The sequence below is a fragment of the Staurois parvus genome, unplaced genomic scaffold (assembly GCF_062004578.1).
Source record: "Staurois parvus isolate SC_StPar_1 unplaced genomic scaffold, SC_StPar_1.0 ptg000059l, whole genome shotgun sequence".
NCBI lineage: Eukaryota > Metazoa > Chordata > Amphibia > Anura > Ranidae > Staurois > Staurois parvus.
In genome coordinates, this window is record NW_028317855.1 from 3,792,508 (window position 1) to 3,819,018 (window position 26,511).

At 41.7% G+C, this 26,511-nt stretch overlaps 1 protein-coding gene across 2 annotated transcripts; it reads right to left on the reverse strand.

The window, feature by feature from the left end:
* Positions 1 to 25,362, reverse strand: TAF5L (TATA-box binding protein associated factor 5 like). Of its 2 annotated transcripts, none has more exons than XM_089668554.1 (5): positions 25,263 to 25,362; positions 22,275 to 22,419; positions 15,448 to 15,552; positions 5,403 to 6,130; positions 1 to 1,116 (listed from the first exon to the last, which is right to left on the reverse strand). In XM_089668554.1, the coding sequence occupies exons 2-5, from the start codon at positions 22,414 to 22,416 to the stop codon at positions 319 to 321; spliced, it is 1,773 nt and encodes a 590-aa protein (XP_089524680.1). In that variant the 5' UTR covers positions 22,417 to 22,419; positions 25,263 to 25,362; the 3' UTR covers positions 1 to 318. The 2 variants fall into 2 exon arrangements, with proteins under 2 accessions (XP_089524680.1, XP_089524681.1); XM_089668555.1 differs by lacking the exon at positions 25,263 to 25,362 and adding an exon at positions 25,076 to 25,218.
* Between the last annotated feature and the right edge of the window lie 1,149 nt (positions 25,363 to 26,511).

The following is a 26,511-nucleotide window of genomic DNA, read 5'->3' on the forward strand; positions in this document are numbered from 1 at the left end:
TGACAGTTGCATTTGCTAAAGGGAAGATGCTCATTGTAACCTGATCCTTTTTTTGTAAATCCGCTCCTTTATTTTGATATTAGAGTATTTGCATGTGCTTTTAATGTATGGAAAACCTTCTGAAACATTTAAGATAACCTCTAAATTTTCATTTTCTATATAACACTGCAGGCATGAAGCATTGGAAATCCAAAGGCCTTCAATGGCGTACAAACACAAAAGAGTTTGGAAAATGCCTAGGAGTGAATTAACCTCAGAATAAAAGTCATCCATTTTAGTCTTTTTTTTTTTTTTTAATGTTCTCAGTAGAAACTAGCATCAATGTTCCTGATGTTCTTGTGCTGTCCCAGTAACCATAAGTAGATTACATGCCATAAATTGAACACTCAAAACATTATTAGTCTGCCCTGTGTAAACACCAACTAGTTCACTAGAAGAACCATCAGAAGGGGCATTGCAATAAGTATTTCGAATATCCCATACGCGGACAGTGTTATCCATAGATGTAGAAGCAATTAAGCTGCTGTCTGGACTGAATGCAAGGCTGTTGATATTGTCAGTGTGCCCTCTCAGCTCTTTATAGAGAGTCCCTGATGCCAAATCCCATAATTTAAGACGTTGATCCTCCCCAGCTGAGGCTAAGTACCGTCCATTTGGGGAAAAAGCAAGGGCAAGCACAGGCCCTCTGTGTCCTGTGAAGAGTCGTACAGAGTTTCCTTGCTGACTGCTCCATAATCGAACTGTCTTATCAGTAGATCCTGTGGCAAGATAATTGGAGTTGGGATGGAATTTAATGCAGTCAACATCAGCTAAATGGCCTGCATATATTCTGAGAGGAAATGTCCTATCAAATGACCACAATCTGGCTGTGCGATCATGAGAACCACTTGCAAAAAAAAGGCTACAGGCACTAACATCTAAATCCCACACTGGATATGCATGGCCTTCATACAGGACAGTGTTTGTGTAGGTTTTAAGGTCCCAAAAGCGAATGGATGAATCTTCAGAGCATGACAAAAGGCCAGAGCTATTGGAAAGGAAACGGGTACTGTAAACTGGCCCACAGTGTCCTCTAAGTATCTTCATTTCACTACCAGCCTGATCTTCATCTTCACCCTACACAAAAAAAAAAAAAAAAAGGTAAACAAAAAGGTCAATGCTGTGAGCAATGCAGATTTTATACGAGTCCGATTTAAAGAAGTAATAAACCCAAAAGCAAAAATTGCTTTTTTTTTTTAGATGTGATGGCTATATATAATTTTCTTTTTAAGGCTTTCTTCCTTCTATTTTCATCAGGTAATCTGGCCAGCCAGTCTGTTGTTTATCAAAAGAACAAGCTCTCTTGTAGTTACAGGGATGAGACAAAATATTTAACACTGGCAGTGGTGTTTACAAAGATCAGCTTTTATTTATAGAAAACCTTTATCCCAAATGGGAAAAAAAGCTGTTTGCTTTAACTGCTTATAAAGTATTAGCTGGGATTTGGCTTCAATTTGTTAATGTACTTAAATCTGCTAGTACATCTAACACTCCTCATCCCCCAGACTGACAAGGCTGCTGTCCAAATGTGCCCCCTGTGCTCATTCATCCAGAGTGGAGGCACACAAAAAGGTAAAAAAACAGAGGGGGGGAGGGGGAAGACCAAAAAAAAAAAAAAAACTAAACTAATGCAGCCACCACATCTAATTGGTGAGCTGCGATATATTATTATACTTTTGTTTTGTTAACTCCGCCATATTTTTGTCAAAGTATTAAAAAGAACAGTCTTGAATCAAGCTTTAACCTGATAGATTTGCTTTACAGAATTCCAAACATTCTGTTTCTCTGGGTATGTCAATATAGAATACTGTAGTAGGAATATCCTTGCCAAGATCATTGACACAATCTATAAAAAAAAAACCTGATAATTGCAAACAGCAGAAGCAGTAATTTAATTATTTTTAAGTCAACTGTTCACCTAACATAGCCTGACCTTAGAAACACTGGAAAGAAATCATTTTAATTTTTCCCTTTATTCAATAACTAAATGCTTACTTGCATGTCACACTAATACAGGACATGCAGACTAGAATAGCACATAGAACATAGCACTCAAAACTGAAATATAAGGAGTGAACTCTAATTAGCTGGGCATTGCAAAGTAAAGTGGAAATAAACCCACCATTTTAACAATTTCTCAAAACAGTTACATTAAAGGCAAAGTTCACCTTTTCCAGTAAATAGTCTTTGCAGTCACAGGGACCGAGTAGTTATTAAAAAGCTGTGCAGCTTTGTATGATGTTCTATTAATTTTATTGCCATATCTGTAGGCAATTTGGGTTCCTCAGAAGTTTGTCTGGAAAGATGTTAGCAACCCTCACGTCCTACTTAGACCATGAAAACTGGATGCCAAGTTTCAGCACGGTTTTCATGTCCTTGCAACAAGCCAACATGTGAGGGTCGTGAACTGAGCGTTTCGTCCTTCAGTGTGCTCATGATAAGTTACATTTGCTAGCATGCTTATATCAGCGCCCAACCAGACTTCGGAATCCTCAAATGGCTGGTGTCGTATTTGATCACATGCAAAAGCATAGCAACTGCAGATCTAAATAGAGGCCAATATGGTGCCACCTAGGTTGTAAAGGTAGGAGGGTTTAGTTCTGCTTTACAGGGAGATTATCTAAATCCCTCTATCCTTTTCAAGCGAAGGATAGCACCATCTTTTTTTTTTTTGTTAAATTTGCAGTTGCCACATTGCTGCACATGTAATCAGCTATGACCCCAGCCATTTGAGGACCTGGAAGTTTGGTTATCAGCTGACATAGCACACTGGCAAATTAGAGTTAGCACTAGAGGCATGCCCTTTAAGTGCTCCAAGGTAAGTTGAAGCTGGCAAACAAGTGAGAAATAATGAAATCAAACATTATTCAATCCAAAGGTGTGGTAGAACAGAGCCCTGGGGCAAGCTGTACATGCTCAGTTTGGTGTGTATTGCTAGAGTGTTTTGGGGGATGTTTTTGAGAGTGCGTTTGTCTGGACAGCGCTGATTAGCCCTGTGCTGATCAGAGGGTCAGGGGTTATGCAGCCTCATAGGATAGTCAGAGGAGAATGAAAACTCCTGCTAAAAGCTTGACACTAATAGAAGTCACAAGACTGCTCTAACTGCTGATGAGAAAAAGATATTTAGCAGTTTATATTTATTAAAATATTTGCATTTCCATGTTGTGTGTACTGTGGGAGAACGGATATATTGAATGCAGGGTCCTGAGTTTGGTAACACTTTAAAGTAGTACTAAAGGCTGAGACTTTTTTTAAATGGATATAACGATTTTACATATAATGCACAGTACTGGTAAACTTTTACTTTATATTACTTTGTGATGCCTTTTATTACCTCCAGTCTATCAGCCTCCAGTCTCTGTGTTCAGATGCTAATCTGCGCTGCACAGAGTGCTTAAAGTGATTGTAGTTAAAAAAAAAAACATACAAGGTTTAAACATGTCATACATACCTGCTCTGTGCAATGGTTTTGCAGAGAGCAGCCCTGATTATCCTCTTATGGGGTCCCCCATCAGCACTTCAAAGTTCCCCTATAGCAAGTCACATAGTATAGTATAGAGTGCCACTATGGCAAGCCACATGGTATAGTATGGAGTGCCCCTATAGCAGAGGTCTCCAAACTGTGTCCCGAGGGCAGGATGTGGCCCTTTGTTACCTTTTATCCAGCCCCTGTGGTGCTATTCCTCCCCAACAATGGGGTAGTACTTCTTCACATGAAACCAATGATGGTGTACAACTCTTCCCACTAATACCAATGGTGGGGCACTACTTCTCATCCTGACTAACAATCCTGAGGCCATGTTTATTCTCACTGATGCTGGGGCCAGGACATTCTATCCTCACTGGCCCTAATCCGGCCCTCCTCGAGTCTGAAGGACAGTATACTGGCCCTTTGCTTGAAAAATTTGAAGACCCCTGCCTTATAGCAAGGTAAAAAAAAAAAAAACACGTCTGCCTTTAGAATCACTCACTTCCTTGTCCTGCCCAGAACTACATGTCCCACAAGCACTGCTCCTCACACATTCACATGTTCTCAGACCTTACTGACACGTATGGCTGGTGTACGGAGGAGCTGTATGTGTGGTGCACCAAAGTGTATACAGACGTGTATGAAGGATGTACAGAGCTATATGTGTTCTGCACTGTATTTTGTGATATGTAAACAAATAATGCATTCTGTACGCAGGCCAACTAATTGGCTGACTAACTAATTGATTATACAAATAGTTGACAACTATTTTCATAATCGATTATGTCGATTAATTGTTTCAGCCCTACGATAATTGCAGCACAACTGCATGCGGTTTTGGGGCGTTTGTGGTGCTTTCTCATTGCCTTGCATGTGTAGCGTTCAGTGGGCTTGCCACCCGCCTAATGACATGTGTCAGGTCAACTCTGTCGTTGTCGCGAAGCATCACAGCTGTGGCATGAAAACGTCCCGTCTACTGCCTATTGCAGCTTAAGGGGGGTGGTTAAAGGGCAGCAAAAACAAGGCTCAACCACACATTTTTGCTACCCTCCAACTGGTAGTCTAAACGAGACCTTAGAGTGGTTATGGGGGAGCAAAGGATATACAGCAGAACTGTTAACATACGGGGAAAATAGCGTTAGATGCAAGAGCAAACGTAAATTAACTTGACTAAAACAAATTAAAGCTAAACTCCAGCTAACACTTTTTTTTAATTGCAACAGGTTTTTTTTTGCTCTTCTGGGATAAAAGGTTTCACATAAATGGATAAAAGATGGCCATGGTAAATACCCCTGTCAATGTGAAATGGTTTGTCTTGACCCTCTAATTGCTACTTTTGCAGGTCTGTTAAAAGGAAGTTGGAAAAACACATCCTGACAAAATCACCAGGTAAAAAAAAAAACTTAATAAAAAGAGAAAACTAAGGCAGTCACCTCATTTAAGGATTGGTAAGCTGCAAAATTACATTTTAGTTTTAGATATGGTTTCAAAGTAGTACCTTGAGTGCCTGTTCATATATATGCAGATTGGATGCAGTTTGAACTGCATCCAATCCACATGCAATGTGAAATAACATTGCTTCCTATGGTGCCTGTTCACATATGTCCGGTGTACTGGTGGTGCAGATCAGTGTGGTTTAAAAAAGTAATGTACGATTTCTGAGCAGTGCGGTCCAGTTCAGGTGCAGACTACAGGTTATTGACTTCTATGGGAACCGTTTCTAAACCTGACAGGTTTGAACAGGATACAATCCTGAGCTGATCCTGTCCTGAACCTGATCTGAACCGGTGGACAGCTACTGTGACAATTAGTTGTGAAACCTGAGCTTCAATCTGCACCGTACATATGTGAATCATCTCTGAAACTAGTTAACTATATATGCAGATAATCATACCTCCTCTTCTAAGATATCACAAGCCAGTCGTATGTGAGAAACATTGACTGTGTGTGGTTGTGTTTTCAATTTTTTTGATCTCAGACTCCAGAGTTTCACAGAAGAGTTGTCAAATCCAGCAGCCAGAAGTTTGCCATTAGGAGAGATCTCAGCTGTATTGAGCAAGTTTTCAGTGTTGTAGAATGCATAAAAACACACAGTTGTCAATGAAGGTGGCCCATCTTTGACTTTCTTTATGCAGTCTTGCAGCTGTTCAAGAGCTGCTTCATTTTGCAGAATAGGGGCTGGAACATCCTGTGTATCAAGGCTGTTGCTCTCTCCTCTTGAAGAAAATGTATCACTTGTATACAACTGGTACTCTGTGAGTCTGACAGGTTGAACGTCCAGTTGAATGTGCAGAGTGAGGGCCTTGAGAAGGACACTATTGTTATCACTTTGAAGGTAGCGCAGAAGGTAGTTGTAGCTGTCTTCTTGCAGGCGGACCACATACTTGTTATCTAGAAATGCTCGCAGTTTGAAGTTTGAGTGAATATCCTGCATGGTCATGGTAGTCTGAAGTTGTTCAATTATATCTTTCTGTGCTGGATGATGAAGGAACATGCCATGAAAGCGACTGTAGAAGCTATCCACCATGCTTTTAAGGCTATTTTGGACCATGTCCAGGTGGAGGTAGACAAATAGAGGATATAGTAGAGATGTCACATCTTGACTATAAGGACAATTTTCTTCTGCAATTAAAAAAAAATAATAATAATTTACATATTCTAAAATCTCTATGTCAAACTGAAAGCTTTTGTTCTAGTTTTGAATAGAGTGGGGAAGGATTAAAACCCCTTTCAGGTTTTTACTGTTTTTTCTGGGACTACATTAGAGAGATTTATCCTAAGATCCTGTTCTTTTGAAAGCATTACAGAACATGCTCAGTTGAACACAAGTTCCCTGGCAGCCTCAAAACCATTGGTGTTCAATTATGCAATACTAACTCAGTTCGTAAGTTGTAACACTGCCCTTTTTATGCCTCACTATTTATACATTACAGTTATGGTCATCTTCACTGACCAACAGTACGGCACAGAAGATGCGGATGAGATTCCACCTTCAGGAAACAAGGCCAATATTTGCAACAGAACATCATAAGCCTTCTTCTACCATGTCTAGACTTTTGAAGAAATGCAGGTTTGTTTTTTTTTTGTAGCTCAACCTCTTTACATTCAGGGAGTATTCAAAACTTTCCTGATGGAGACCAAAGTTTTTATTTTCAGTATTTTATGAAAAATATTTGTGTATATGTTTATTATGTGCACGCACACACGTTTTATTTGACAAAGAAACAGACAAAAAAAAAAAATCAGTTTTAGTTTACATAAAAAGTGGTCGTAAAGGCAGAAGGTTTTTTTACCTTCATGCATTCTATGCATGAAGGTAAAAAGTCTTCTGTGTGCAGCAGTGCCTCCAGCCACCTCAATACTTACCTAAGCCTCATCGCGATCGAGAGATGTGAATGACAGCCTTTGCTGTCCCGGGTCTCTGCCTCCTCATTGGCTAAGGCAGCGATCAATCACAGCCTGTCAGTCAAAGAGGAGAGAGGGGGAGGGACCAAGCCACGGCTCCATGTATGTGACTGGACACACGGAGCAGCGGGTGCCCCCTTAGCAAGCTGCTTGCTGTGGGGGCACCCGACAGACAGGAGGAGCCAGGAGAGCCTGTGGGGGGCCAGAGAAGAGGAGGATCCAGGCTGTTCTGTGCAAAGGCACTACACACAGTAGTAGTAAGTATAGCATGTTTTTTTGTAAAATAACAGAACCTTTACAAATCACTTTAAAATAGAAAAAAAGGCAAACTTTTCTCTTCCTCCAATTTGGATGTACATACCCTCAAATTAAACTGAGGGTGTGCACGTTCAGCCCATATCCATTATATAACTATAGCTTGAATATGTTTTGGTAAATACCTGAAAAAACTAAAATTGTGTCCGTGTCCAAATATATATGCACCTAACTGTAATCCCACTCATTCTTTGAGGCTTTATTTTTCTTAGTAAGCAAAAGGAAGTTATCAAAACAGACAGGGCAGAGACTGGTGTCCTGTACTGTAATCTTAGATAAGAAATTTCCAATCAAGTTAAAATTTCTCTTATGTTAATCATACAGAACAGGACTTCATAGACTACAGGAGGTACCCAACTAATAAAGCTGAAGGGTGAATAACAATATAGAAGCACAGAACTGCCAATGGGTCCAGAACCAACACAAGGGTTTAAAGAACCTGAACAAAATACTTAGATAACAACTTGAAGCACCTTGTGGCCAAAGTTTGCATCAGCTGAGGCCTGAATGGTCTACCTGGTAGTACTTGGAAACCGTGTGAGCAGAAAACCAGTTGGAGACCTAGTAAATCTGAGATAGATGCCAGATGATGAAATGCCCAGGAGATACCAATAGCCCCAGTGAAATGGGCTCTGATGGGAAAGGGAGGAACCTTTTCCTTAAGGACGTGGATGAGTTTTCTGATCCACCTGTCAATGGTGGAACAGTAAGCAGGGTGCCCTCTTGCAAAAAGAGGCTGTGGCTGCCATACAGACTGACAACACTAACCACAACCAAATAATTTAAGGCAATTCCCATGTCATATTTTGCACCAGAAACAAGATATACCTATGCTCAAATCCCAATAGCTTGTACATGCATTTATCAGGTGTTAAACGGGTGTAATCACCTCCGGTATGGGCAGACAGTTACTGGAGAGCAGGAAGATCAATGAATTCGCTACTGCCCTCATAGTTAATTGAGAGCTATAAGCCATCTGCTGTGATGGCAAATGTTAATTGTACTTCATTCATTCATAGACTGCTGTGAATGAATGACATAGTCGTGTGAGCGGAGCCCTGTACGTCAGCACTCTTTAAATTGTGACAGTGGGTGCGAAGAGGAACCCCAACCGCTATCACAGTGGAGGGATCAGAGGGGCACAGGCAGGTGTTCTTTGGTAATGTTACATCTGTAATTAAGGTGTAACATGTTTCCAAAGATGAATGTATCCTTTAAAACCATACAGTCATTGTACAAAACATAAAAAAAGCTCTTTAGGAAAAATACATTAATTCAGAAACATGCCTAACAGATGTGATGGCAACCTGAAAAAAGGTGAGGTTCTCCAGTAAAATGTCTACTTAGTTCAACAGGGGGTCCCTGAAGAGCACCAGGTTGAGATCCCAAGGTAACACAGGAGGTCGAATTGGGAAAATTATACGGAATTATATAAGCAATTCCCTTTAGAAAGGTTTTGATAAGGGACTGCAATGCAAGAGACTGTTGGAAGAGGATAAAGGAAAAACCTGTCCCTTAAAGGGAACTCTAGACCAGATGCTGGTCAATATATGAGTATGTATTCCGCAGGGTTAAGACTTCTGTCCTTGCACCATGCAAAGAAGGTCTTCCACGTCTGATGGTAAATATCTTGCTCACAATAAATATATCTATCTCTCTCATATACATACACCTACACATACATATATACACACACATACACACACAGTTAGGTCCATATATATTTGGACACGGGCACAATTTTAGTTTTTTTCAGGTATTTACCAAAACATATACAAGCTATAGTTATATAATGGTAATGAGCTGAAAGTGTACACGCTCGGGTTTAAATTTGAGGCTATGTACATCCACATTAGAAGAAGGGTTTATAAATTACAGCTCTTAAGAGTAGCCATCCCTCCTTTTTCAAGGGACCAAAAGTAATTGGACAAATGAATATAATCAAATAAAATGTTCATTTTTAATATTTTGATGAGAATCCTTTACTGACAATGACTGCCTGAAGTCTGGAACCCATGGACATTACCAAAGACTGGGTTTCCTCCTTTCTAATGCTTTGCCAGGTTCTAACTGCAGCTGTCTTCAGTTGTTCTTTGTTTGTGGGTCGTTCTGCCTTTAGTTTGGCCTTCAGTAAATGAAACGCATGCTCAATTGGGTTGAGATCAGGTGAATGACTCTCAGGCCATTGAGGAATATTCCACTTCTTTTCCTTCAAAAGCTCCTGGGTTGCTTTTGCAGAGTGTTTTGGATCATTGTCCATCTGTACTGTGAAGCGCTGTCCAATCAACTTTGCTGTATTTGGCTGAATCTGGGCTGACTGTGTTGTTTTATTCACTCATGTAGAGATATACAAAGTGTTATAGTGGAGTTAAAATAATAGTGATGGGGTGATATAGTGAGTACAACACAATAAAATGTGAATAAATCAATAAAATGATATCGGTGAATTACTGTGAAAACAAAAATTATATATAATAATCCAAAAGTCCACAGAAATTGTTCCTCCTTCTTTGGAATCCACCACGTGCTGTCTAATAATAACCAACTGCCTCAAAGTGTCCCCCCCCCCACGGATGTGTACTCACCAATAGTACTTTCGTGGTTGGCAAAGCAGGCATCAAAGAATAATTCTCCAAATATAAGCGGATTATAATCAATGGGGTACAACCATCACGGAGGTATAATGGTTCAAACTATTAAGGATTCCATACATTCCAATGCTTATGTATCATACAAGCATGATATTCCTCTTTCCCATGATCAGCATGTAAAATAAAAAACAGAGAGGCGCTCCAATGGTGTAGTATTAAAACCAAGATCCTTTATTAATCCAAATGGACATTACTCACAAGTAAACATTAGTAAAAAGCCCAGTATCATATTACTGAATAAGCCTGGAGTGACAGAAGACCATGGGTGCTCTCACCACCTCCGGATTACTGTTCACTGACGCTGTTGCGTCTCTCCCGGTCACCGCACCATCACGCACTGATGCGTTTCATCACTTCTGACTTACTCATAGACCCCTATGAGTAAGTCGGAAGTGAAAACATGTCAGAGCGTGGCGGTGCGGCGACCAGAAGTGATGTTGACCGAAACCGGAAGTGATGTGCCGGCGTCAGTGAACAGTAATCCGGAGGTGGTGAGAGCACCCACGGTCTTCTGTCACTCCAGGCTTATTCAGTAATATGATACTGGGCTTTTTACTACTGTTTGCTTGTGAGTAATGTCCATTTGGATTAATAAAGGATCTTGGTTTTAATACTACACCATTGGAGCGCCTCTCTGCTTTTTGTTTTACATCATGCTTGTATGATATCCTTAATAGTTTGAACCATTATACCTGCATGATGGTTGTAGCCCATTGGTTAGAATCCGCTTATATTTGGGGGAACACTTTCTGTGGACTTTTGGATTATTATATATAATTTTTGTATTCACAGTAATTCACTGATATCAATTTATTAATTTATTCACATTTTATTGTGTTGTAGTCACTATATCACCCCATCACTATTAATTTAGCGCCACTATAACACTTTGTGTTTTATTCACTCATTTATTATGGTTTGTTTAAAGTGGCAGCAGTTTTTTTATTAATATATATATTTGTTGAATATGTTTGATACACTAAGCGCAATTTAATAGGTGTTGATAAATATCACATACACGCTTATTTAATATATTAGTATATCTCTAAACACTGCAGAATTCATCCAACTGTTTCTGTCTCATCATCAATAAACACCAATGACCCAGTGCCACTGGAAGCCATGCATGCCCATGCCATCACACTGCCTCCACCATGTTTTACAGATGACATTGTGCACTTTGGATCATGAGCTGTTCCAAGCCTTCTACACACTTTTTTCTTCCCATCATTCTGATACAGATTAATCTTAGTTTCATCCATCCAAAGAATGCTTTTCCAGAACTGGTCTGGCTTTTTTTTTAGATGTTTTTTGGCAAAGTCTAATCTGACTTTTCTATTCTTCAGGCTTATGAATGGTTTGTACCTTGTGGTGAACCCTCTATTTGTCTCGTTAAGTCTTCTCTTGATTGTAGACTTTGACAAATGATACGCCCACCTCCTGGAGAGAGTGTCCTTCACTTGTCTGGATGTTGTGAATAGGTTTTTCTTTACCATAGAGAGGATCCTGCAATCACCCACCACTGTTGTCTTCCATGGACGTCCATGCCTTTTTATATTGCTGAGCTCACCAGTGCGTTCTTCTTTCCTCAGAATGTACCAAACTGTTGATTTGGCCACTCCTAATATTGCTGCTATCTCTCTAATGGATTTGGTTAGTTTTTGAAGCCCTACAATGGTCTGTTTCACTTGCATGGACAGCTCCTTTGAACGCATGATGTAGCTTCACAACAATAGATTCCAAATACCACACTAAGAATAAACTCCAGACCTTTCACCTGCTTAATTGATGAAGAAATAACGAAAGCGTAGCCCACACCTGGCCATGAAACAGTTTTTGATTCAATTGTCCAATTACTTTTGGTCTCTTGAAAAAGGGGGAATGGCTACTCTTAAGAGCTGTTATTCCTAAACCCTTCCTCCAATTTCAGCCCATATCCATTATATAACTATAGCTTTAATAAGTTTTGGTAAATACCTGAAAAAATCTAAAATTGTGCCTATGTCCAAATATATATGGAAATAATTCTATATCTATCATACACACAAATTTTTTTTTTTTTATGGTATACAACAGACATTTAGAATTTAAAACCATAAATACAACTGGTAGTGCAGTGTAATACAGGGTTTCCCAAGTGGGGCTCTGCCAATATTGCAGAGGATTTCAGGGTTCCCTTGGACGTGAAACATTCTTCAAGGGTTCCTCAAGAGTAAAAAAAAAGTTGAGAAAGACTGGCTTAGGTAGGCCATAGATGCGATTTTCTTTCCTGTAACTATGGGTCAATTCGCTTGATTCCCCATCAAAACAGTCAGTGTTGATGGGTGAATCCCTCCCACGGAGCTATTGTGTTCTCTCTGTGGGAGGGGGTGGGTGGGTGTTGAAGCGCAGGAAGCTCTAAAAACAGGTGGAAAAGCAACATGTTCCCGAAGGTGAACTTATCCTTTAAGAGGTTGGGCTTTTCTATGTCACAAAACCCACCCTCTTTCCAAAAACCATAGCTTGAAGCCCACCCTACACAAAGTGTGCCATCTTTGAATCTGCAGTATATGTCAGCCGTATATGTCAGTCAATACCTAAAAGCATGCAGCCAATCTATGTAGACTAACAGTTTACCAAACATTAGTTTAATTGGACCAGGTTACCATGTTTTTTAAATGATTTCTTAAAGTGGTTGTAAAGGTAAAAAGTTTTTTACCTTCATGCATTCTATGCATGAAGATAAAACATCTTCTCTGTGCAGCAATCCCCCCCAGCACCCCCAAAACTCACCTAAGCCCCCCTCTTGATCCAGCGATGTGCACTGGAGTCTCGGCTATCCCGGGACTCCCTCTCCTCACTGGCTAAGACAGCAGCCAAAGCCATTGGTTCCCACTGCTTTCAATTACAGTCAGCGAGCTAAAGAGGAGGGAGAGGGGGCCGAGCCTTGCTGTGGGGGCACTCAAAATAAGGGTGGGGCCAGGAGTGCCAGGGATCTGAGAAGAGGAGGATCCGGCTGCTCTGCAAATCCACTGCACACAGCAGGTAAGTAGAGCAGGTTTGTTACTTTAAAAGAAAAAAAATATTGCCTTTACAATCGCTTTAAATGCGCTTTGCTAAATGTAATATTGATGCTAAATGTGTTAGCTACTAATAACCCTTATATACAGTGGGTTTTTTTTTGGGTCAATCCCAGGGACATTTTTAGGAGGTAGAAGGACAATTCTTAAAAAAAAAAAAAAAGGAAGGATAGGATTGCCCTTAGAAAGAGGCACCAGAAAGTATGCAGACTGAGCTAGTGCAATATACAGAAATGCACCTGGAGGCTAATGTACATAAGTGGTGCTCTAACTGTTCCAGCAGTGTCAATACACCCATTACCACTGTCCCAGCCATTTTTATCTGTGTAAGGAGCAGAGTGTCTACCTTCTTATCATCACTGGCGGATTCATGTAACAAAATACCACAATTGACTATGAAGTAAGCACATTCATATGCAGCTCCAACCAAAAAACCTCAGCACCATCCTACTGTCCATATAACAGGTTCTCTTTCAGACTCAGTTTTAGGTCTCATGCACACAGGATGATTAAACGCTGCTTTTAGAGGCGTTGTGTTTTTTTTTTCTGCCTCTAAACTTCCCTCAACATTATTCTGTGGGGTTTATTTACTACATGCTTGAGAGTGCAAAATCAGGCACACTTCTGCATAGAAACCAATCAGCTTCCAGGTTTTATTGCCAAAGCTCAGTTGAACAAGCTGAGGTTAGAACCGATTGGTTTCATTGCAGAAGTGAGACCAATTTTGAACTCTAAAGCTTTAGAAAACAAACCCCTATGTGTCCATGCACACATAGGAGTTTACAGGCATTTAATGGCAAGGGTGTTTAGAGGCAGAAAATAAACCCCACTTCCGGCATGTTCAGGAGCTGCAGCATTTTGCCAAGAAAAAAAAAATGCCTAGCGTGCATAAACGTATATAAATGCACTTAAGCACTTGGAGCGTCAGTCACATTCATTTCAATGGCCAGAATAAATTCATATTCTGGCAACAAAAGTAATGCCCAAACACTTGGCATGGTTTAATGTGACTAAATGCAGTTTCAAAAATGCGGATTTAGGTGTGTTTTTGACACTGCTTTTCTCCTGGCATTTAGAAGAGCTGGGCAAATGCCCGGTGTGCATGGAACCTTAGATCACTTCTTACATACAGACACCGTCACTTTTTCATTCTACTTGCTCTATCCAAAAGAGAGCATAGCCAAGAATATCAACAGGCCAATTATATGAAGAATTAAGCCAAAATTCAGCAATACGAATTAAACTGGAGTTCTCTTCAGGAACCAAAGTTCTAACTCACCTTTTTTTCCCCCCTTGACAGACTTCTGAGATTGGTTAAGGTGATTGTAACCGTATTAGTGCACTTGCGACAGAAACAATTGAGCACTGTCTGCGATACTTTTTTTTATTTGCACTAACATACAATTTTTAGGAAAAGCTTTCAGGGTATGTCCCCTTCTTCAAGGTCCAAGCAGTACTACTTCACAAAGTAGTATCTGCCACCTCTTCTCTGCCAATCCTTCCACTGGCCTCCCATTTCCCAACAGATAAAATTCAAAACATTAACAATAACATATAAAGCCATTTATAACTCTGCCCCAAATTACATCACCAATCTTGTCTCCAAATATCACCCAAACCGTAGTCTCCACTCCTCGCACGACCTCCTGCTCTCTAGCTCCCTTGTCTCCTCCTCCCATGCTCATCTCCAGGACTTCTCCAGAGCCTCCCCCATCCTCTGGAACTCTCTACCCCACTTTATTAGACTATTGCCTACTCTGCTCACTTTTAGGCGATCTCTGAAAACCTCTTCAGGGAAGCCCATCCTGCCCTCAGCTAATAATGGAATCTTCTACTCCTCCCACCAGTCCATCCCCCACAGATACTACCTTTTCTACCACTAGCCCCTCCCTCTTAGATTGTAAGCTTCAAGGAGCAGGGCCCTCCTAACCCTCTTGTATTGAACTGTAATGTTGCTGTATTGTTATATAGCGCTGAGCAAACTCTTGGCGCTATTTAAATCCTGTATAATAATAAAAGTAATAACTAAAAGCATACTGTTGTGAGTTTTTATAGTTTTCCCAAACTCCTGTTACGGTAACTTCTGGCAGACTGCTTGGCCTGCATGTAAATGTGGATAAAAATACATCATGTGAAAACAAAGAAGAAATTTATATAATGATCCTATCATTACAGAGGTTAGCTACATACAGTTATGAGAGTACAATATTTTTCCATCCGTTCTCTGCCACCACTTTCCATTCACCCCACAAAGGAGACAGTGTACCAAGTGTTTTTCATCCAAATCATGCAGTGATCCCATGTTTATGTCTTTTTCCAGACACCACTAGCTGTCATCAGGGAGCAAATGATAAAGCAGGTAGAAAACATTCCTTGATCACTACTGTTCCATGCTGCGGTAAGTGGGGCAAGCATATCTCATTTCCTCTCTGCTCTGTAAATGTGGGTATATTTTTATTTAAACTTTTTCTGAATTTTTATAGGCATATCAAGTATTAAAACTACCCACCTGAAAGGAAATTTCGAAGTCGTGCAAACTGCAATTCATATTGTTGTGGGTCAACCTGGCAGGGTGCTGAAGACACTGCATTGGCACAGCTTGATTCTGCTTGTACTAAAAATAAGAAAAGCAAACATACATAAATGGAAAAATTATCCTCAGTGCAGCAAGCATCATATCAAGATCTATTATTGCATTTCTTCCCCATTTTCTTTGAGGGCTTTCCAGATTAATACAAAAGAAACTTCAGGCCCCACACTTATGGCCCCATGCACTCGGGGCAGTCTAGGAGCATTGTGTCAGTCCTAGCTTTTTAACATACCTAGGAAGGACAGATGCAGCATCCAGCAAAGCTGCAGGTAGCCTGTCAAAGTCTATGGCAGGCTGTGGCTGGATGGGACTAAATGCTGTGCCAAGTGCTACAAGTGTTTAGGACCCTGAATGCACATTCAGGAAAGAAGGTTCAGAACATTGGTAAAAATTAATAAAATATCTCCAGGGCTGACAAGGTGTTTAAGTCTAAAATCAGACAGCATGTATTTCTGCAAATGTCTTCTTGGGCAGTTTTTATAATAATGTTAAATCAGAAGTGACAGTTCTAAATGATAGGTCAGCTTAAATGTCTTCTTTGTAAAGTTATTATAAAGACATAAAAACAGTGTATACATATACCTTCTTGGATAGAACTAAATTCAGTTCACTTATTGCTTAGCTCTGCAGATTTTAGGTTTATGTTTCTTAAAGGTAGTCTGCTCTGAGAAAAATATGTATGCTGTTATTTTGACTTCTCATAACGAAAAATGCTAGTTGCCTGGTTGTCATGCCAATTCACCTGTTCAATTTTATGAGTTACAGACCTGAACCAATCATAAATGTCAGGAACACAGATTTCACAGGCTGAATGTTTGTCTCAAATTAGTAATGCATAGTGCAGATGCCAGAGACATCCAGGACAAATGTATTTTCAAAAAGAGGTTAGTAAAGGCAGCCCCCTTATTCATCTGTACAGCCTTCTTTTAAAGAGGCGCTATGATAAAAAATAAAAATAAAAAAACCACATCTCAACATACCTTCACTTTATACTCCAAGCTCCTTTATTTTTGAGAACAGGCTCTCTTTAAATGTGTTTTTCTGAAAACATTTGCCTTATCTGTGGTAAGTTTATAACATATCACAATTTTTCCCCAATTGTTTGGCCCATTCTAAAATTTCAGCAGAAAATGGGAAAAGTACACACAAACTCAATGTATTACCCCATAACTCCTTTTCCAGGAATCCTGCAGGATGACTGACTGAAGAGGTCTTCACCCACCTGCAGGAAACACAAGACTAGACTAAAAAATTTCAAAGGGTGCCCCAGAGCCAACAAGATAACTGCACTAAAAGGTACTAAACAAAATGACAAAATAAGAGTGGGATTTCAACTATCCTGGAGGACTCCTGGAAAAGCAGTTATAAAAAGGTAATTACATGTTTTCCCAAGCCATCCTCCAGGGTGGATGACTGGAGAAAATAGCAAGATGCTAACTGGGATAGGACCAGTGCTTGAAACACCCTGATGCAACTTTCTTCTAAAGGCTTTATGTTGACCAGAGAGGGAGTCAATGCAATAGAAGTGATTTACGAAAGTATTGAAACTTGTCAAGGTGGCCACTCTGCAAATCTGCTCAGCTAAAGCACTGTTCCTTTGAGTCCAAGGTGTAGACAATACTCTAGCCGAGTAAGCTGTGATCCTTAGGGGATAAGGCTTACCTGTCGAAAAATAAGCCATATCGATTCCCATGCAAGTCACAGGCTCTGGAGGCTTTAGATGCTTCTCTCTGTTAGGGCCGTAAAGCAGAGTGACTTGTCCAAAGTCTAGTATACTCAGTGTATATGTATACATCTACCAAGGCACCTCCTTTAGTGGTCCTGGCATTCTTCTAAAATGATAGCAAGCCTACCTCCTCCTGAGTTCTGTGAAATTTAGTGATTACCTTTGAATGGATCCTGCTTTTTTTCCCTAACAGGAACACTTTGTTTTGAAACAAGGTAAGAAAAGTTATTTTTTTCACCAAAAAGAGACTTGAGTTTGGAGATCAGAAAGTCAAGGTGATTGCCACAAGGAACACAAGTTTAGGAGGCAAGTCTTTCAACTACTCCTCCCTCCACTGGTTCAAAAGGAGGCCTTAGTCATATTGTCTAGAACCAAAGAAAGGTCGTAGGAGGTAATGATTAAGCCAAAAGGATCCTTGCGAATGTGAAGTGCTTTGAAGACCCTTTTAATCAGTGTCCCTAGTTAGGTTTCTGACAAGGTGTACAGATAGTGCCACTATGTGCATCTTTAGATTACTGATAGGGAGGCCCTTCTCTATACCCTTTTGAAAGATGTCTAGGACAACAGTAGCATTCGCTAGGTTAATCAAGTTGTGTCTGGTCCAGGCGCAACACTTTTTTTTTTTAAAGAAATCTTCCCATTTACAGTTCTAGTAACCACCTTTCTGCATTGGGGAAGAGGGAGATTACCTTTCCTGATAGTCATTTGCTCTTGAGGATTTTCCACTTGGTTTCCAGGCCACCAAATGTAACTCCCTTATTTGTGGGTGCAGGATATGTCATTGGGATAGAAGGTTCAGCCTGAAGGGAAGCATCATTGGAGCTTTCCCTGATACACTGGAGAGTCTAGAATCATGCCCATCTCAGCCACAGAAGCGGATAGGATGACTTTGCAATAGTTCAAGCTGGTCTTCCTTAGCACTTTAACTAAGAGAGCTGTTGGAGGAAATGGCATAAGCTAAATCGGATTCCCACTTGTGGATTAGTGCAGCCAGGCCTAGTGGATTTCTAGTCTCCTGTTCTGTGCTCTGGCAAGCATATCTGAGAAAGGACCCAGCATATAACTAGGAGCTAAAATATCTCTGGGTCCCACTCTCAGGGAAGTTCTGCCATGTAATTTTCAGAACCCTTAACGGTATTTGCGGTTGGGCATTGCAGATCTCTCTATGCCTATTGCATGGGGATCCGCAGTCCTATGCAGAGATTACCTGGCTGTTAAGGTATGCCCCTATTGTGATATTTAGCAGGAGTAAAGGACTTCTACTACTTGGGAGTTTCCTTACTCTTAAGGACTGAGCCAAGAGCTGGGTTATTGCTTTTGCCTTGACCAAGGTCTTTTTTTTTCAAATTTGCCCCTCATCCCTAGGTGCTGGCATCCACAGTGGTTCTTACTTGTCCCGGTTACAATCTGAGGTGTTCCTTCTGACTCAAGGCCAAGACATGGCCTTCATCATCGTCAGAGAGTTGGATTTCCTTTCTTGGATTACTTGGTTCACAATATAGGATACAAAAAGTAACACTGAATACAGCCTGTTTCCAAACATACAGTTGTTTGTTCTTGGTTTCTTCTCTCAGTACAACAGCCATCCCAATTCCTAAAAAAAAATGTAGTGGTATGTTGAATAGTTCTTGTCACTTCTTTCAATGAGGGTACAAGCAGCAGAAAGTAATCCACACAAGAATCATACCCTATCCCCAGAGTTGTGACCATCAATTCTGACATGATTTTAGTGAGAATTCTTGGCATCAAGGGTAATCCAAAAGAAAAAGCTCCTTAAACTGAACCTCTCCAAAACCGAGCTCCTAGTCTTCCCCCCAGTCCACACACCACCCCCCACTGACTTCTCCATCACGTCCAACAATGCCACTATCAGGCCCGCCCCGCAGGCCGGAGTACTTGGGGTCATTCTAGACTCCAACCTATCCTTCCAGCCCCAAGTCCAATCACTAACTAACTCATGCAGACTCCACCTCCGCAACATCGCCAAAGTCCGCCCATTCCTAACCCCAGAAACCACTAAACAGCTCATCCACTCCCTCATCATATCACAACTCGACTACTGCAACTCCCTCCTCACTGGCCTGCCTCGCCACAGGCTATCCCCACTTCAGTCAATCCAGAACACGGCAGCCAGACTCATCCACCTCACCAACCGCTCCGTTTCCGCCACCCCCCTCTGCCAATCCCTCCACTGGCTTCCGAATGCACAACGGATCAAATTCAAAATCCTAACACTGACGTACAAAGCTGTCCATCATACTGCCCCAAACTACATCACCGACCTAATAGCCCAGTACCACCCATCACGCACACTCCGCTCTTCTCAAGACCTCCGTCTCTCTAGTTCCCTAGTCTCCTCCTCCCATGCCCGCCTCCAGGGTGTCACCCATACTATGGAACTCCCTACCCCAATCCATCAGACTATCACCTACTCTCCTCTCATTTAGGCGCACCCTGAAAACCCACCTCTTCAGGGAAGCCTACCCAATCCCCTGCTAATTGCCGATCTCCTCCACTCTTCCAACTACTCCATCCCCCACAGCTATCTTCTCCTGTACCACTATCCCCTCCCTCCTAGATTGTAAGCTCGAAAGAGGAGGGCCCTCGAACCCCTCGTGTATCACATTGTATTGTTATTGTACTGTTGCATGTTCTGTCTCCCTTTGTAATGTACAGCTCTGAGCAAACTATTGGCGCTTTATAAATACTGTATAATAATATAATAATGGAAGTGATACGTGTTTTTCAAATTCCTGATGGCAAAGTGTAGGATTTATTGGTAGTATTTGTGAATGAGGACATAAAGATAGGTTTTCTTTTAAGTTGTTGTAAACTCTTACGTATACCAAGTGAAATGTCTAGCCTTGGTGATTCACAAGATTAAAAATAAAATCCTCCTACATAAGTTGTACCTGTTTATCTGCTTCGTCTTCCCTTTACAGCCTCCTAAAAGCACACAGTTTACACAGCATCTCTGAGCTCTAACAGTCAGGGGACAGATATCTGACATCACACACTGCAGGGAGCCAATTGTAAATTGAGGCCTCTGTGGAGAAATGGACACACTCCCCTACATACAAGGTCATAGGGAAACATGCACAGCTCAGCCTGTCAACAATAGGCTGCGTGCTGGAACTCCCCTCTGTCCCCTCCATCCCTTGGAATCAGCATTAGCTGTCAAGAATGACTCAGCGGAGCAGGCAGCAAACGAAAATCATAATATGTGCTTTGGACTGAGGCAAGTACACACTATCAAAAACAGAAAATCGAATTTGCTTCATGTACTGCGAAATTCCAGCACTACGTATATCCGGATTAAAGAATATTAGCTATAAAACTAATACAGTGTGCAAAACATATTAAACCAGTCTGCGACTGCGTATACTTGTGCACAACAAAATATTTTTCTGCTGTGCTTACATCTAATACATAAAAATAATTTCAAAGTTCTGATTACACGAACATTAAATCTACACCGAATGTCCACAAATAGCCCAAAGGGCTGCCAATGCATGCACTGAAATCAAGCATTTAGTGCTCCCAACTTTGCAGACCACAAAAAGTGCCAACTTCTTACCAGAAATATATGACCTCTGCGTTATAGAGGTCAAACGTGCTTGTGAAGAGGGTTAACCCCCACCGGACATTCTGTATGTCTCCTTGTATTTCTGGAATACAGCCAATATCCTAGAATGCAAAGCTGCCCAGAAATATATGATCTCTATATTATAAACAGTCCAAATGCACTTGTGAAAGGGATTAAACTCCACTGGATCCGCTCTATGCTTCCACATGTTTCTCCTTCCGGAGCACAGCCAGTACTCTAGGATGCACAGCTCACCTCAGGAATAATAGGAAGAGAAGCAACCCAATATAGGGTAATAACAATAGAACACAAAATGTATTAAGTACGAAAAGATATTCACAAATATCACAGGCTAAAAACGTCAAACGTCTCACCTTTGTACACACTGGTGGGCAAACTACTTCACATTTTGCATTGCGGGAACGCGCTTTCCTGCTTGCATTTTTGCACAATTGTAGTGCGTTTCTGCATGTCCTGCATAAAACAACCCATTTACCTTTTCAAGTGTGGAGCGTCAGGCACTTTGTTGCGTGGCAAAATTGTACTGCGTTTGGGGTGCCATTAAGAAATATTGGTACCGCAAGTGTGACACGTGTTTTGCATCACTTCTAAAAGTGCGGGCAGAAAAGCACAATTTTGCACACATTTTCAGAGCACCGGAGTGTGAATGGGGCCTGAGGGGAAAAGAGAGAAAATTGAAAATAACCTTCATCTCTCACCACAACAAATGACATAGAGCTGACCCCCAGATGACTATAGAATTGTTGCTCTGCTGTGCAGCAGCTGCAACCTTTGAGTTCACTGTAGCCAAAGCCTCAGTATGCTAACCTCTGAGATTGGGTAGACAAGTTTGTCCTGATCCTGCCCAGTGCTTCACTGCAGATACCTGCACCAATGCCATGTTCTCTTCTCTTCAGAAGCACTGACAAAAAAGCCTCTGGTTCCACCAACCCACATCTTTGATGTAATGGGCATTGCTGTGTCACTTCCTGACATCTTCCTAAAGCGGCCCCTGCTCTGATGAGCTAGAAGTGCATGACTGGAACATGCCATATAGGTTCTCAGCATTGGTGAGCAACAGCACTTGTACCTCCTGCCACCAATGCTCTGACTGGCCACGAAGACTGGACTTCCCCACTGCAGGGATGGTCCCTTCACCTCTGGACCACAGTACCATTTGGTCTGCCTCAACAAACCTAAGCTGGCAAAGCAGAGGGAGAAAAACTAGAAACAGGACATTGTGTGTGAAGGTAGAGAAGAAACACAACATCTGAGGTTGCTGGCTCCTGTGAGCCCTTTTAAATTCCTTTAAACTAGTTTTGTGTTTCCTACAAGTGGGCATAGCCATCCTCAGTCAACCATCCTGCAGAATGATTTGAGAAATAAAACTCCAAGTTTAGGTGACAACACTATTGCAACAAATTATCAGCTTACCAGTAAGATTAGCTGCCATCTCCTCTGCAGTCTGACAAAGCCGCAGTCCTTGCTTTAGGGATCCTTCTATATCTATATAGTGACGGCGTTTGAGATAACAAGTTACTGCCAACTGAATCTGCTCTGTGCGTACCCGCTTCATGGTCTAAGGAAAAAAATATATATAAGGTAGGGCATTCACAAAACATTTCAAAGTCCAAAGTTTAGCTAAAACTAAAAACAGAAAAATCAGCACAAGGGACAGAGCTTAAAGTTAGTATGATGTGTTCCTTGTCCTGATTCTTCTGCTTGCATCTGTCCTTCACCCCCTTCAACCTTCCAGTACAGCTGGAATTAATACTGCTAAAGGGCTATCAGGAGTTCTCATCAAGAGAACTCAACTATGCCTGTCCTTTCCTGCCATTCATAGAAGCTGTTTTACACCTTCTATGAATGACACAGGATCTCTGAATGGAGTTGAGGAGAGCCATCTATCATCTGCCCATCCCCATTTAGAGATCTTGTGTGATTCATAGAAGCTGTACTATGGCTTCTATGAACAGCGGATGGGACAGAAAAGGGCAGATGCTACTGGATGTAGAAGAAGCAGGACAAGAGACTTATCATATCAACTATAAGTTATATCCCTTGTGCTGATTTTCATGTTTTCAGTTTTAACATAAAATACTAACACAATCACAGGCTCTAGAATCATATACAACCCCCCATTTAAGCTTCACACAGTGAAGTGCACTACTAAATTAAAGACCAAGTCCCAGCCGCTGAAAAGAAGAGTCCCTGAAATCTGTAAGATATAGGAGAGGGGCAGCTTGGCACCATGTTACACCCTAAATACTTGCATAACATGGTGCCAAGGTGCCCCTACCTTCCTCTTACAGAGTGTGGGGTCCTTCTTCCCAACGGCTATGTAAAAAGTAACAGCAACTGCTGTGCTCCTGAACTCTGTGAGAGGATTAAGGTGAAGGCAGTTTGGCACTATGCTACACCCAAACAAAATGGGTGTAACAAGGTATAAAATGATGGACTTGACTACCCTCACATAGCTTCATCAGTCATTCACACAGATTTGTAAATGAATAAACTACAAATACCATCCACCACCACAGTAGAAGGCCTTGTAGTCAGTAAATAAATCACTGTGATTACCAAACTCATAGTGCACAGACACTTGCCCAAGCTCTTTAACTAAAAGTCCATACTTTGGTGCAATCATGGAGCTGGAGGAAGTCTGCTGGAAGCATGGCATTGTACCCATGACCCCCCCAATCATGCTTGCAATGCTTTTGCTAGCTTACATGTAAAAAATAACTAATGCACATTTTTTTCTCTGCAAATGTAGGTGCATTTATTATTCTTTTGCAGAAGGAGGACTTATCCGTCAATATTATTTCTATGGCTATACATAATACTTGGATTTGGCTTTGCTATGTGTGTGGTGTTTGGGCCCTCTCACTATGCATATCCACAGTATGTAAGGAGTTAGATGGACTCCTGCGCAGCCAGCACTCACTGCAGGAATCACCAGATGGACTTACAGGAGTTTGAGCAGAGACTTCAAAGTGGTTCTAAAGGCTCAAGGTTTTATTACCTTCATGTATGCTATGCATTAAGGTAAAAATCCTTCTGTGTGCAGTGCCCCCCTCCCCCCCCAATCCTTACCTAAGCCCACGATCTAGCGACGTTCACGACAGCCTCTGCTGTTTGGGGACTCTCCCCCCTCATTGTCTGAGACAGCACTGGGAGCCCATTGACTGCTGTCAGTCACAGCCAGTGAACCAATGAGGAGAGGCCGGGGGGAGGTTACTAAAGAAATGTAGTAAAAGTAAAATTCCAGATAAAGCCTAACTAGTCTTAAAACTGTCCCCCCCCCCCTTCTAAAACCTATACTAACCAACCTGTGTAAAGCCTGCTCCGGTCCTGTCACATGATCTCCCCGGTGTCAGCCAGTGGCTACAGGGGCGAGGAAAGCACCCGAAAACAGCTGGGAAAACTGAGAGTGATGACATCACCTATAGGCTTCCTTGGGACAGTTGATTGCCATCCCTCCTCTCCCCTGCAGCTGAAATGGGAGCTGGATCACATGACCAAATCAAAGCAGGCTGATAACAGACAAGTATATACATTTTTCTTACAGGGATTAGTTAGTATAAGTGTTGGGGGGGGGGGGGGGGCAGTTTTAAAATGAGTTAGGCTTTAGCTGTAAACCACTTTAGCCCTGGTTCACACTGATGCGGTGCAACTTCTACTGGGTTTCAAGTGCGATTTCAGGAGCAGTTACGGTGCAATTCTACACAGCTGCGATTTCTGTTCTAACTAATTTTGTGACATCAGAAATAGATGCATCTCACTCAAATTGCATTTGAACACTTATGAGTTTTCACTGTTTCAAATCAAGTCTATGGGGCTCAAAACCACTCCAAACATGCACAGGACCTTGTTGGAACTTGCATTTGGAACGCATAAGTGTGAACGGCCACCAGAGAAAGCCATGTTATCTCCCTTGACGTCTCCTATGCGTCCTAGAACCAGACTTGCATCAGTGTGAACCAGGACCTAAGCCAAGCTATCCACTGACATGAACTGTCCATTACAAGCATGAATCAGAGCACACGGGAATTCACCGGGCAATGGGTCACTTCCCAAACATCAACCAAGTCCATAGACAGCACAGCCCCCACGTGAGGTGCCCAGCAAGTGATGCTGTATTAACAAGGAAGGGGAACCTCCTCATTCACAAATACAGCCTAGATACTGAAGGAACTAGAAAAGACAGAGCTCCGCTACTTCCACACTCCCTTCACCTTCTGCCTGATCAGAACAGCCCTCACAGCTGTGGCTCCAATGGCCAGGATGTGCTCACACCAGGCTCGCCTTTCTCCAGCGACGCGCGCTCATCGAAATCAATCACCACCGTACACGAGCATTGACCGTAGGACGGAAGTGACGTCCATGTAAACAGTCGCATGGCATTTCCGGTTCTCCACTCACCTGTCATTCGGTCTGCGCAGCAACGGGTGCTGCTCAACGTTACAGAGCCGGGAAAATGAAGATCGTGCTGAGCGCTGACCAGGAATCATGGGAAGGCGGAAATGACGTCGTGGGCATGCGTCTTCGCTTCGTTTAGCTGTGTGGGTGGAGTGTGGAGCAGGAATGATAGATATGACGCATTGTGACAGTTTTCCAGGTTGACCAGAGGACATGAAGGGGTGGAGAAGTGGTAATGGGGTTACTGGGGAGGTAGAAGTGTAGCTTTGAAACCCAGGACTTAGGGACGCCATGTGGAACATAGCATGTATGCAAATCATTAAAGTGAAAGTAAACTCCCTCTGGACTCTTGTACCTGTAGGTAGGCTTCTAATAAAGCTTTCCTGTAGGTACATGCAACATTAGGCCATATTCAGAGTCTTTGCAGCCCATGACGTCTCTGGTGCATGTGCTCTGAAGGAACGACATACCCATTGTGTTCCTTCAGAGTTCTGTACTGCAGCTGAGACTCTGCGCACATGTGTGGGAGTAACATAATTTAGGGTTGCCGCCTCACCCTTTTAAAACCAAACACAAATTAATGACACCGTTTCTGTGGCTGGTAAAGGTGGTAATTAAACTCAGTGCCTTTTCTGCATTAAATTAGCCTCACAACGTGTAATTAATGTGTTTGATTTTAAAGGGATGAGGTGACAAACAATTGAGTATTGTCCGTGATACTTTTTTTATTTGCTCTAACATACAATTTTGAGGACAAGCTTTCGGGTAATGTCCCCTTCTTCAGGTCTAAGCAGTAACCCTAACGTAATTGCGGTTTGGCCAATCAAGCGGCCACAGCCCACAAACCCGGAAGGATGACCAGGTGAAGATAGAAGCAAGTCATCAGTGACAGCACACTGCTGGAGGGTTAACTTTAGGTTCACACCTGATTTCCTAGAGGACAGATTCACATCTCTGTGTTTTCACCTGGTATGTTATTTGGAAAGGGTCAGAGACTTTTATAAACGCAAAAAGTTGCATTCTGGGTTCTATAGACTTCAATGCTGCAGAAAAACATGTAGTGTGCTTTTGCTGTGTTTTAGATGTATTTTAAATCTGCCTAGCAACAGGAAAAAAAAACACATGTGCAAAAACGCACTGCAGAAACAGATCAAACGCAAACTGTATAGATGTGAACCTAGCCAATTAGAGGTTAATCTGTGGCTTTTTAAATTGCAATTAGTGTCAGTGTATAAATAGTCAATGAGTTTGT